This window comes from Astatotilapia calliptera, chromosome 15 (genome assembly GCF_900246225.1).
Source record: "Astatotilapia calliptera chromosome 15, fAstCal1.2, whole genome shotgun sequence".
Lineage (NCBI taxonomy): Eukaryota > Metazoa > Chordata > Actinopteri > Cichliformes > Cichlidae > Astatotilapia > Astatotilapia calliptera.
The window spans coordinates 5120638-5134097 of record NC_039316.1 but is presented as its reverse complement, the minus strand read 5'-3'; the positions used below and the strand labels follow the sequence as shown (position 1 = coordinate 5134097).

At 38.6% G+C, this 13460-nt stretch overlaps 1 protein-coding gene across 2 annotated transcripts; it reads left to right on the top strand.

Moving 5' to 3' along the window:
* The first annotated feature begins 1274 nt into the window (after positions 1 to 1274).
* Positions 1275 to 12619, top strand: LOC113007039 (uncharacterized). Of its 2 annotated transcripts, XM_026143363.1 has the most exons (15): positions 1275 to 1461; positions 1580 to 1648; positions 2459 to 2580; positions 2697 to 2757; positions 2903 to 3049; positions 3894 to 3962; positions 6080 to 6201; positions 6318 to 6378; positions 6532 to 6684; positions 7139 to 7207; positions 7875 to 7892; positions 7995 to 8045; positions 9441 to 9497; positions 11307 to 11516; positions 11776 to 12619. In XM_026143363.1, exons 2-15 carry the CDS (start codon positions 1588 to 1590, stop codon positions 12069 to 12071), a joined length of 1497 nt encoding a protein of 498 aa, XP_025999148.1. In that variant the 5' UTR covers positions 1275 to 1461; positions 1580 to 1587; the 3' UTR covers positions 12072 to 12619. The 2 variants fall into 2 exon arrangements, with proteins under 2 accessions (XP_025999148.1, XP_025999149.1); XM_026143364.1 differs by lacking the exon at positions 7875 to 7892.
* The last annotated feature ends 841 nt before the right edge of the window (positions 12620 to 13460 follow it).

Genomic DNA, 13460 nt, shown 5'->3' with positions numbered 1-13460 from the left:
GTTTCATTCCAACAGCATACATGAAGGAAGCTAAGCAGAGCCACCAGGAGCTGTCTCCCCCCTGCAGTAAAGTCTGAGACAGGCGAGAGAAAAAAAAGCACTCCACCTTCTGTCAGCGACTGCCAAAAGGCCTCCAAGAAAAACTCAAACAGTTATATAGACACAAAGACAAACATGCCGCTGCTTCTGACTTCAAGATAGCTTCTCTTTATCTCTCGGCTCTCTGCAGACATACAGAGAGTGAAGCACGAATTTGACTGAGCTGTTGGTGAAACTGGCTCTGAGGACAGAGTGAGCACACACATGCTACATGTGCAGAACAATTTTTATTGAAGTTTATTTGAATCTAGTGGACAAGAAGACGTACTAATAAAAATAAAGGAAAAGTTGCCATTTTCAGCTTTTTAGAATATTTAAAAACAATAAAAAAAAATATTGCTGCTGAAGCTACTATTAAATAGCAGAAAGCTTAATGAACGGAGAGAACACAGTCAGTGCTGTACTGTGAGAGGCTGCAAGAACATCCTGTACATATGCTCAAAGTTCAAGTATTGTGTTAACCCATTTAATCACACTGGCAACAATTGTTGCTGTTTTAACCGCATATTACATTAACAAAATTAAACATATTGTGTGTAGGGGATGTCTAAGGAGTAAAATGCATGCACTTATTTTGCAGGGGGAAAATTATTTGAGATTAAATGTGTTAATACTAATGGTTCCTCACCTTTAAATATCCTGACAGCACATGAAACAAAGGAAATCATTTCTTGGTTTTGTCCCTGTTCCTTTTCAAATTACGCCCTTTAGTGTTCTTTTGGAATCTTTTTACCGGCAGCATATTTGGAGGGAAGTCTTTTTACTGTACAAGCCTGCACTGAGATGTATGGCAGTGTGTGCACTTTGTACGGGTTGCACTGGCAAAGAAAAACTGTGCACTGCTGCACCCTGCTGGTGTTTTAAGTGTTTGCATGCTGAGCTCTTTCAATCTGGCTCTGTAACACAAACCTGAAGACTGATGCTGTGGGACTCGAGTGAAACAATGAAGTCCTTACTTAACTGTTATATAGACTTTTAAAGTTTTACAGATGAGACACATTACAGGATTACATTGTGACATGGTGTTCTTGTTCGTTTTGCCAAAATGTGAAATGTACTTTGTGTAAAAATTATGTGTACGTTTAACACACAGTGCATGACTTTGGATATTTTAGGACCCAGACTTTTTTTAAGCAGTCATAGTGGGCGGGGCTGCTCATGAACCAATGGTTGCTTAAAGCCCTGCGACGTCATAGCATGACCAACCACTTCAGTCAGTCTACTTTCACTTTCCTTTGACTGTAAACGGTTTTTGATCAAGCTAGGCTAGACTGACGATAGATCAATATATATCTGAAAGTATTTGGGGGTTTTTTCATCCCAGCGTCTCTTTTGCTCCCGAAGACCCCATTTGCACAGCAGGTCTGTTTCCACGTTGTTCAGATGTCATGTCGATCCAACAGGAGAACAGAAACAGGAACTATACAGTATGAGAAATGTCCAACATCCGTATTCTCTGACTTTTTCTTCTTTTCTGCAGGTGAAATCATGGATGGTTTGCTTAAGGAAATAAGAAGCAAGGACCAAGCAGCCGCCTCTGTACTGGAACGTAAGTGGCAGAGAAAATGAGAATATTTATCCTAGGGCTGTGCGATATGACCAAAATCTCATATCCCGATATAAGAATTCTGTCGTCCTGATAACGATATAAATCACAAAAATGTAACATTTTCTGTAAATTCTGTGAATCTTTAACAGATGCATGAAACTATACATTTTTAGACATAAGTTAAGCCGTTTTCTTTGTGAGAATCTATAACACGGCGTGCTGCGGGGAAAAGCCTGTTCTAACGTTTGAGTCTAAGGTTTAAAGGTTTATGTGGAACATAAACAAGCGGACACGCGATGCTGTTACCGTCGTTGTTGCTAACCACAACACATAAAAACAGGCGCTTGTCCGTCTGTAGTGTGGTTATATTAAATATAAGAGAAAGAGAGAACTTTAAGAAATTAATATAGCCACTACAGTGACCATCAAAACGATGAAAAAATATTGCTGTAAACAGTTTATTTTGCGACACCACGAAACAAACGATAGCGTAAAATGAAACGATAGACGTTTTTATATCGTAATCCGATATATATCGTTATATCGAACAGCCCTAATTTATCCTACACTACTAGAGTAAATAAGATGAAAATATTTATGCAATGTAGGTAGGCTCCGTTGTTGCAACAAATGAGTATAGGTGTCAGAAACCACTGGAAACTAACAAGAAGAAAATCAACAGAACCACAAATTGAATGTTATTTCAATTCAGTTTTATTTATACAGCGCCAAATCACAACAACGAACAATAATAACTTTAATTTGTATAATCAGGAGGCTACTTGATCAATAACAGATCTGCTCTTTCAGAGGCGGATTTACGCAGTGACTCAGATCTCCAGTCACTGACTTTACAAGACCTGGGTTTGCTGTTCCCTGGAGTTAAAAATGTCAAACTGAGAAGGGATATCTTTGATATAATACACAAGCAGGTAAGCAAGCAAGCTGTGTATAACTGAGAGGAGAGGGATTCAGCTGGACGTGTGTAACCCATATAGAAAGTCAGATCTGGACAATAAACACTTTTATTTGTTTTTCTTTGTTTCAGAAATCAATTGGTGAGCTCATAGAAAAATCCAAGCACTTCATCCCACATGACTCTCTCAGGGGTAAGTACAGCCTGCTAACATTGTTGGCTCTTGCATTTGATTTGGATAGGCGGAAGAAAATAGATGGATGGATTTAGGATGTTTTGGGGAAGTTTTAAAATATCACATGCATATTCTTATACATAACCTTAAACTTTCCATCTAGCTGCCTTAACTGAAAATGGAGTTTTGGTCGACTACCTGAAAATGTTGAAGGAAATGAAGACCCAAATGAATAAAGATTTCCTTGATCCGCATATCAATCTACTGGAGGACTTCAGGAAATCTCAACCATCGCAGGACCAGGACAAAGGTTTTTAATCCAGTTTTTTTAAGCCTAATATTAACGTGTCTTAATTTCATGAGTGCAGATTCAAAGCTTTTACAGAGGGTAGCAAACTTCAACTTAATGTAGGTAAAGCTTTTTATCTCATCCAGTCCATTTATGCTGAATATGCATAAGCCATGTCTTTGATATTGAATAGACACAATATCTGACCACAGCTCAGGCTTGTTTGCTTTTACATCTACTTTTACATGAATCCACAGAATGGAAATAACAGAGACATGAAGTCTCAGTTGACATGTCATTCTCTCAATGTAACGGACAGATTAACAGGCATCCATTTTTTTAGTCAATAATGGGCCCTTGCTGCTCCAACATGACTGCACACCAATGCACCAAGCAAAGTCCATAAAGTCATCAATTAGCCACTTTGGTGTGGAAGAACTTGACTGGTCTGCGCAGAGTTCTGACCTCAACCCGACACAACAACTTTGGGATTAATTAGAGTGGAGACTGGGAATCAGGCCTTCTCGTCAACATCAACGTCTGACTTCACAAATTCCCATGAACACTAACCCTTGTGGGTTAATTCTGAAATGATGGGCGTTTTGTGATCAGCTTGGCTAGACTGACAACACGATCAACAATATCTACAGCTAAAAGTGTTTGGGGGTTTTTTTTGGGGGGGGGGGGGGGGGGGGTTTCATCCCAGCATCTTCTCTTTTGCTCCTGCAGGCCCAGCTTGTAGAGCAGGTCTGTTTCCACATTGTTCAGATGTTATGTCAATCCAACAGGAGAACAGAAACAGGAACTATACAGTATGAGAAATGTCCAACCTCCGTTTTCTCTGATTTTTTCTTCTTTTCTGCAGGTGAAATCATGGATATTTTGCTTAAGGAAATAAGACGCAAGGATGAAGTGGCAGCCAATAAACTGGAAGGTAAATGGCAGTTTTTTGAGAATATTTACTGTCAGAGTAAATAGGATGTAAATAGGCATAAATATATTACACTGAGTAGGCTCCATTGTTCCTCCATTATGCTGCAAACTAACAAGAAAAAAGCTAACAAAGCCATAAATTGAATTATAATTGTAATTCAACTCAGTTTTATTTATACAGCGCCAAATCACAACAACAAACAATAATAACTTTTATAATGTATAATCAGGAGACTAGTCTAAGGAGCTTGGAAAGAAAAGCGTCTGGACTTCTTTAAGTTGCTTGAAAACGTTTCACCTCTCATCCGAGAAGCTTGTTCAGTTCTAAGAGTCAAATGGCGGAGAGTCCCAGATTTAAACCCAGTGGGAGTTTCCCCCCAAAGAGGGACAAAGGACCCCCTGATGATCCTCTACCTAATCACATGAGTCAAGGTGTGAAAACGGGTGTTGGTCACAATGTGCTAGGGTTTCGGGTGAGCTCATTGTGAAACCTGGCCCCACCCTATCATGTGTTTTTCTAAGGTCAGATGGTCCCGATGGCCAACAAGGTCCAGAAACTTACCCTGGATCCAGATTAAACCATAGTGTTCTTTGATGTAGTCTCTCTCTTCACTTGCATACCTACCACGGAGGCAGTGGAGACTTTCAGAAAACGACTAGAAGAAGACAGCTCCTTGGAAGTCAGGACCAACTTCACACCCGATCAGATTTGCACCCTGTTACACCTCTGCCTTACCACTTTATATTTCGAATACAATGAGGGTTTCTACAGACACCCCCGTGTCACCTATTGTAGCCAACCTTTACATGGAGGAAGTGGAAAAAAAGGCTCTTGGCTCTTTTAAAGTTAGAGTACCCAGCCACTGGTACAGATATGTAGACGACACCTGGGTCAAAATCAAAACACAAGAAGTGGAATCCTTCACAGCGCACATTAACGCCGTGGATAAAAACATCAAGTTCACACAAAGGATAACTGTTTGCCTTTCCTGGACTGCGCTGTGCACACTGAAGAGAATGGCAACCTCAACATTGAAGTTTACCGGAAGCCCACACACATAGACCAGTACCTCCTCTTTGACTCCCATCACCCTCTGGAACACAAACTTGGAGAAATTAGACCCTACACCACCGGGCAGAACATGTTCCCTCTAAGCCTGAAGGGAAAAAGAAAGAACACACACATGTAAAGGAAGCACTCAAAACATGCGGGTATCCTAACTGGGCATTTATAAAGTCAGTAAAGATGCACAGAAAAGAAGATCGGACACCAGCTAGGGAGGATAAGAAAGTCAGACGCAACAACATTGTCATCCCCTATGTAGCCGGTGTATCAGAGAAACTCAGGAGAGTTTTCTCCAAGCACGACATCCCGGTGCATTTCAGACCCAGCAATACAGTCAGACAGAAACTGGTTCATCCCAAAGACAAAACTCCAAAACACAAACTTAACAATGTGGTGTATCCTGTACAGTGTAGCGAGGGATGCCCAGACCTCTACATTGGAGAGACCAAACAGCCACTTCACAAGCGCATGGCACAACACAGAAGAGCCACCTCCATGGGACAAGACTGGGCGATCCATTTGCATCTAAAGGATAAAGGACACTCTTTCGAGGATGCCAATGTTCACATTTTGGACAGAGAGGACAGCTGGTTTGAAAGAGGAGTGAAAAAAGCCATTTATGTCCACTGTGAGCGACCATCTTCCCTTCCCAGACACCTTAACACCCACTCACACCCTGGGCCATCTGACCTCAAGAAATCACATGATAGGGTGGGGCCAGGTTTCACAATGAGCTCACCTGAAACCCTGGCACATTGTGACCCACACCCGTTTTCACACCTTGACTCATGTGATTAGGTAGAGGATCATCAGGGGGTCCTTTGTCCCTCTTTGGGGGGAAACTCCCACTGGGTTTAAATCTGGGACTCTCCGCCATTTGACTCTTAGAACTGAAGAAGCTTCTCGGATGAGAGGTGAAACGTCTTCAAGCAACTTAAAAAAGTCCAGACGCTTTTCTTTCCAAGCTCCTTAGACTACAATGACCTGGAGGACTGAGAACCTTCACAGACAATCAGGAGACTACTTGATCAATAACAGATCTAATCTTTCAGAGGAAGGTTTGAGAGCTGACTCAGATCTCCAGTTACTGACTTTACAAGACCTGGGTTTGCTGTTACCTGGAGTTGAAAATGTCAAACGGATAAGGGAAATCTTTGATATAATACACAAGCAGGTAAGCAAGCAAGCTGTGTATAACTGAGAGGAGAGGGATTCAGCTGGATGTGTGTAACCCATATAGAAAATCAGATCTGGACAATAAACACTTTTATTTGTTTTTCTTTGTTTCAGAAACCAATTGGTGTGCTCATAGAAAAATTCAAGGACTTCATCCCACATGAATCTTTCAGGGGTAAGTACAGCCTGCTAACATTGTTGGCTCTTGCATTTGATTGATTTGGATAAGCGGAAGAAAATAGATGGATGGATGGATTTAGGATGTTTTGGGGAAGTTTTAAAATATCAGATGCAGATTCTTATACATAACCTTAAACTTTCCATCCAGCTGCCTTAACTGAAAATGGAGTTTTGGTTGACTACCTGAAAATGTTGAAGGAAATGAAGATCCAATTGAATAAAGTGCAAGATTTCCTTGATGCACATATCAATCTACTGGAGGACCTCAGGAAATCTCAACCATTGCAGAACCAGGACAAAGGTTTTTAATCCAGTTTTCTATCTGATCCAGTCCATTTATGCTGAATATTTATAAGCCATGTCTTTGGTATTGAATAGACATAATATCTGACCACGGTTCAACCTTCTTTGCTTTTACATATATTTTTACATGAATCCATAGAATGGAAATAACAGAGACATGAAGTCTCAATTAACATGTCATTCTGCCCATGCCATGCTCAGAGCAGTCTGTGTACAAAAAGTGTTACATTTTGTACATGAATCACAAACACATGGAAAAGGTAAAGTCTGTCAAAATTCTACTATGTTGCCGTTCACAAGATAGATTCTCAGAAACCCCTTACATATAGTATATAACTATGGCATATGACTATATGGTAAATTAGAACTAGAGTACAGTTAAAATTTTTACATACATTCATAAGATTTTTTTTAAAGTTCTTGTAAATGTATTATGCCAATGTACTCAACAGGTTCTTCGTCAAGTGGTCCAGTGAAGCGCCACAATAGCCAAACCAGTGACCCTCCACAAATGCAACAAGGTAAATCTCACCTTGTTTTTCTTTGCACTCCAGTAAAATTTAACACAGGCTATTGTTAAATTTTAATGCTGTTTTACATGAAGGTTTATTAGATACAATTACCAGTAGTGCAATGTTGTCCCCACCAAGGTAAATTTAGCTCTTCACCAGGTGTTAAGGTCAGTGTTGGGAAGGTTACTTTTAAAATGTATTCCACTACAGATTACAGAATACATGCCCCAAAATGTATTTTGTAACGTATTCCGTTACATTACTCAATGAGAGTAATGTATTCTGAATACTTTGGATTACATAATATATTATCATGCTTTTTACAACTACATGAATGTACTATTGCTGTGTGATTTATTACTATTACTGAAGGCTACTCACCTTACCAATACCAACTAGATTTTTAAATCTTAATATAAAATGAGTAACAGTAGGGTGGACATTTTGCAGCAATCGCGTGGTTATAGTGGGCGGGGCTGCGCATGTACTCCAATAACCAATGCCGGATCACAGCATGACCAAACTGTTCAGTCAGTCTACTTTCACTTTTTGTTGACCGTAAACGGTGGGTGTTTTTTTGATGAAGCTAGAATAGACTGACAGTACAATGCAAATATCTACATCTAACAGTATTGGGGGGTTTTTCATCCCAGCATCTTCTCTTTTGCTCCTGCAGGCCCAGCTTGCACAGCAGGTCTGTTTCCATGTTGTTTAGATGTCATGCCGATCCAATAGGATAACAGCAACAAAAATGTCCAACCTCTGTTTTCTCTGATTTTTTTCTTCTCTTCTGCAGAGGAAAACGTTTTGCATAAAGAAAAAAGACACAAGGATGAAAAAGCAGCAGGTAAACTGGAAGTTAAGTGGCAGTGTTTTGGGAATATTTATTCTACACTGTTAGAGAAAATAAGATGTAAATGTTTGTATTGGGGTGGGACGCGATTAAAAAACTTAATCTAATTAACTAGAGGTTTTGTAATTAATTAATCTCTATTAATCGAATTTAATATTATTTGCTTGCTTTTCAATGTCATAAAGCTGTTGAATTTTACATGATATAGTTTTTCTGCATGGCATTTGGAAAGTTGAATCACCTGACTCTAAATAGCACATTTTCTAACCCCCTATCTTGTACCACTGATGGTGGTCTACAGCAATCCATTCTCTGAGAGATTTTGTAAGTTTGTCTGTTGACTCACTAATTTTGGTCCTAAAACCAGTCATTTCATCAAGTTTGGGCTGCCGACACCTTTTGTTGATACTCGAACGGCTAGGGCTAACAGCTCCCACAGTTTCTGTGCTCGCTGCAACATGTTTTGCATTTAGATGGTACCATAAGGTGCTTCGGTGGTATGCAAACCTTTTGCACAGTTTGCACAAAACCAAGATTTTATCAAGGCTTCCGTCGGGTAGTCTTTTGAAATGAAATTTGCCTCCGATCAGTCCTAGCAAAGCACTTTCTTCCGATTCTTCCATTTTTCTAGCTGTGTAGTGTAATCGGTATACTAGGAAATCGTGCACTGACAAAAGTTCCCCTTTGCTTGGAATGCAAAGTGCGTTAAATGCGTTAATTTTTTAACACGTTATTTTTTTTTTTTTTTCAAATTAATTAATCGCAATTAACGTGTTAAATTCCCACCCCTAATTCATATATATATATGTATATATAGTTACAGTAAGTAGGCCTCTTGATGCAACAATTGAGTATAGGTGTCAGAAACACCTGGACTACCTTATGCCGCAAACTAATAATAATTAAAAAAAACACAAAAGTAATTATAATGAAATGATTTGTATAATCAGCCTAATCTTAACGTGTCGTAAGTTCATGAGTGTAGATTCAACAGGCATCCATTTTTTTAGTCAGTAATTCAAACACTGCTGGCTTTTCATTTAGTTGATTTTATGTATTTCTCACTGGTTAGAATTAAAAGTAAAAGTGCAAACATTTGTGTAATTTTATCTGATTTAAGTTCTTGCCACAAAATCCGCTGGTGTAGCAGTCTGCTTCAAGTGTTAAATCTTGCACATGAATCACAAACACATGGAAAAGGTCAAGTCAGTCGAAATTCTGCTATGTTGTCATTCACAGGTTAGATTTTCAGAAACCCCTTACATATAGTATAAAACTATAGTATATGACGATATATATTATTACTTAAGTACAGTTAAGATATTTACATACATTCATAAGTTTTATTTTTTATTTCTTGTAAATGTGTTATGCCCTTGTACTCAACAGGTTCTTCGTCAAGTAGTGAGAATAGCCAAACTAGTGACCTTCCAGAAATACAACAAGGTAAATTTCACCTTCTTTTACTTACAGTCTAGTGACACACAGACACATGCATATGGAGCTATGTATGGCTATTGTAACAATAGCCATACATAGCTACATAGCTGTTTTACATCAATATTTGTTAGATACAAGTACCAGTAGTGCAAATCGGTTCTCACGCTCTCCTTCTTTCAAGCGTGACCATCCACATAAAAGACAAGGTAAATTTAGCTCTTCACTGTTAAAATGTAAGGTTGTATTATTGACCAGGTTTTAAGGTTTCCAACTCCAGGCAATATTCAATATTCACTTATTATATGTTAAAAAAAACCTCAGAAATCTAACTTAATACACTGTTATACACACTATATTGCCAGAGGTAATCACCCATCCAGATGATTGAATTCAGGTGTTCTAATCACTTCCATGGTCACAGGTGTATAAAATTAAGCACCTAGCCATGCAGACTGCTTCTACAGACAATTCTGAAAGAATAGTTTACTCTCAGGAGCTCTGTGAATTCCAGCATGGTGTCGTGAAAAAAACACCAGCTGTCTGACAAGTGCAGTTGTAAAATTTTCTTGCTGCTAAATATTTCACAATCAACTCTCAGTGACTGAAAATGATTGGGAATGACAGCAACTCAGCCACCAAGTGGTAGGCCACGTAAAATCACAGAGCGGATTTAGCGGAGGCACATAATGCGTAGAGTCATGGTATGGTTTTCCATAGCCAAGATGCTAGATCCAAGCTTTATTTCAATAAGTCCAAGGTGTTAGATGCAGTGGTGTAAAACACGACATTACTGAAGCATTTGAGACGTGTTCTCTCGAGTGACGAATCACACGTCTTTGTCTGGCAATCTGATTGATGAGTCTGGGTTTGGCAATTGCCAGGAAAACAGTACTTGTCTGACAGCATTGTGCCAAGTGCAAAGTTTGGTGGAAGGGGGATCATAGTTTGCTATGGGGCATGGTTTTTCAGGAATTGGGCTCGGCCCCTTAATGCTTTAGCAAACCAAGACATTTTGAAATATTTCATTCTCCCAACTTTGTGGGAACAGTTTGGGGATGCCCCCTTTCTATTCCAACATAGAAGGAACATGACTGAAATTGACTGGCCTGGACAGAATCCTGACCTCAACCTAACAGGACATCATTCGGTTGAATTAAAGCAGAGATTGCGAGCCAGGGCCTCTCGTCAACATCAATGTCTGACCTCACAAATGTGCTTCTGGAAGAATGCTCAAAAACTCCCATAAACACTCCTAAACGTTGTGGAAAGCCTTCCGAGAAGAGTTAGAAACTGTTATAGCTGAAAACAATGGGCTGGCATCATATTAAACCATATAGATTAAGAATGGTATGCCACTTAAGTTCATATGTGTGTAAAAGCAGACAAGCAAATACCTTTGGCAGTACAGTGTATCAAATGATATTTTGTTCCACTCTAAAAAATTGTATTGAAAAATAAACCCTAAAATTTCAGCTGCATGTTGTAAAGTGTATAGTTACCTGAGCACATATATTGTTTTCGAGAATGCTTAACATTTTTATATTTGCATTTAGATGATCTAAAACACTATGTTTAAAACCTGTTCAACTCAAAACTTTATATATAAAAGACTCAGACAGCTCTGTTAATCATTCTAGTAATGTTTTGAAATTTAAGCAAGAATTTTTTGTGCTATATTAATAAATTGATTTCACTCATTGAAGCAAAGTCTTTTATTTCATTTATCATGAATCACTGTATTCCAGGAAGTTTAATTTGATTCTCCTGTGAATTTAACTTGCTCTTTATTTGTAATTTTTTGTATTATTTCTATAGCCACACTGAAGTACAAGATGGTGATAAGTGGAAAAACCTTTAATGCCCATCAACAGATACTGGAAAAAGTAAAGGCTTTAAATGAGGATCCAGATTTGAATTTGATCGAACAGGAAGACAGCAATCAGGATTGCCAGGCCATTATTGTCTTCTGTCCCATTGTTTCACGTATGGGGACAGATATTGATGCAGCCATGACGCAAGTCAAAGGTAAGGGAAAGAATTAAATTAGTCATCCATTCAAAAAATTGCAGTTGTGTTTTATGAGACATTTTTGGGTTTGAGAATACGACCTGAAAGTAACTCATAATAATGATGAGCTTTTAAAAGCATCAGGAATAGCATGAATTTTGTCTAATGTTTCTATAGTATAAGAAAATCTGTGGCCATTAAAATTTTTTTCTTTTAATACTTTTCCACTGTTATGTTATGTTCTCGTAATCCGTCTCCTCTTTTTTGCTCTCTGTAGGTTCTCAGCCTGTCATTCTGGTTTTGATGCATCACGCACATGAACCCAAGCATGTAACTTTAATGAAAATACAGAATAATGTTTCTAATGTTGTGTTACCTTTCCATGTTTTCTACCATGAGACAGTGCATGGATTGTTGCAGTGTCAGCAAAATAACGATGCCATTTCTGAAATTCGAAAGGCATTACTGAAGCACGCAGATATCCAGACAATTAAAGATACAAGTGGAAAGACACAGAATGTAGCTGCTAAAAGTAGTAATCGTGGTGGGAGTTTTATTTTTCGTTTTTGGTAAATAATGATAGTGTAAATTCAGATATTACAAGTCAAAGAAACTGTATATATATCCCATGCATTACTCTTTTGTAATCTAATTTTTTTTGCGCTGTATCACTTCAGTAGTGTAGATTGCTCTGACCATTTGAGTAGGAAGCGAAAATTTTATGGTTTTGATCATGCAAAATAATTATTTTGTACATTGTGAAACAAAAGGACAGCACAGAATCGTCTTTGTGACCTTTATTTCAGTACTTTAAGATATTTCAGCTGTAAGGGTAGTTGCAGAGTCAACAGGTGTGATCATGAAGTGTCAAAGAAGAGGTCAGAGACACAGTATATGGGTGTAGATAGTCATAAAACTACTTTCAACTGTACCAACTGCTGTTTATCTCTAAAAACAAAAGTGACAGCTACAGCTGTATGTACACAGTGACATCGTAAGTCCTTTGATCATTAAGATAAATAATAAATATATTTATATCAAAGTCAAACATATTGTGATTAGTTTCACGGTTGCTATGTAAATCTGCAAGTTATTTTCATCTTTCAGAAAAAAAAAATCAAGCCAATGTTTAAAATTGTGAATAAAAATGTAAAAAAACATCTGTTGTCTTCTTTTTCTTTTTTCCTTTTTTTTTTTTTTTTTTTTTAAATTGAGGGGTCCTGAACAGTTCAAAACACCAGTGTATTTACAGTATAATTTAACCTAGTTCAGCTAATATTTCTGCTGTTATTTTCTATATTCTTGACTTTTATTCACTCTAAGAAAGACTAAAGAGTGCAAAGACCACATATTCAATGATAAGCCACTTTATACATGTTTACATTATATTCATAGAAAATGAAAAATTGTGTGTGACAAACTTTTTTTTTCTTTTTTCTTTTCTTTTCTTTTTTTTCTTTCCCTTTTTTTTCTTTTTGGCTGGTGTAAAGTTTGTCATCTAAATAAAATGCCCTTTGTCTCCGGTTCTGTTCATAATTTTTATGGACAGGATTTCTAGGCGCAGCCAAGTGGCGGAGGGCTTTCGCTTTGGTGGCCTCAGAATCTCATCTCTGATTTTTGCAGATGATGTGGTTCTGTTGGCTTCATCGGGTGAAGGCCTCCAGCTCGCACTGGAACGGTTCGCAGCCGAGTGTGAAGCAGCGGGAATGAGGATCAGCACCTCCAAATCTGAGGCCATGGTTCTCAGCCGGAAAAGGGTGGAGTGCCCACTCCGGGTCGGGGATGAGTTCCTGCCACAAGTGGAGGAGTTCAAGTATCTCGGGGTCTTGTTCGCGAGTGATGGGAGAAGGGAGCCGGAGATCGACAGACGGATTGGGGCTGCAGCTGCAGTAATGCGGACGCTGCACCGGTCCGTCGTGGTGAAGAGGGAGCTGAGTGTAAAAGCGAAGCTCTCAATTTACC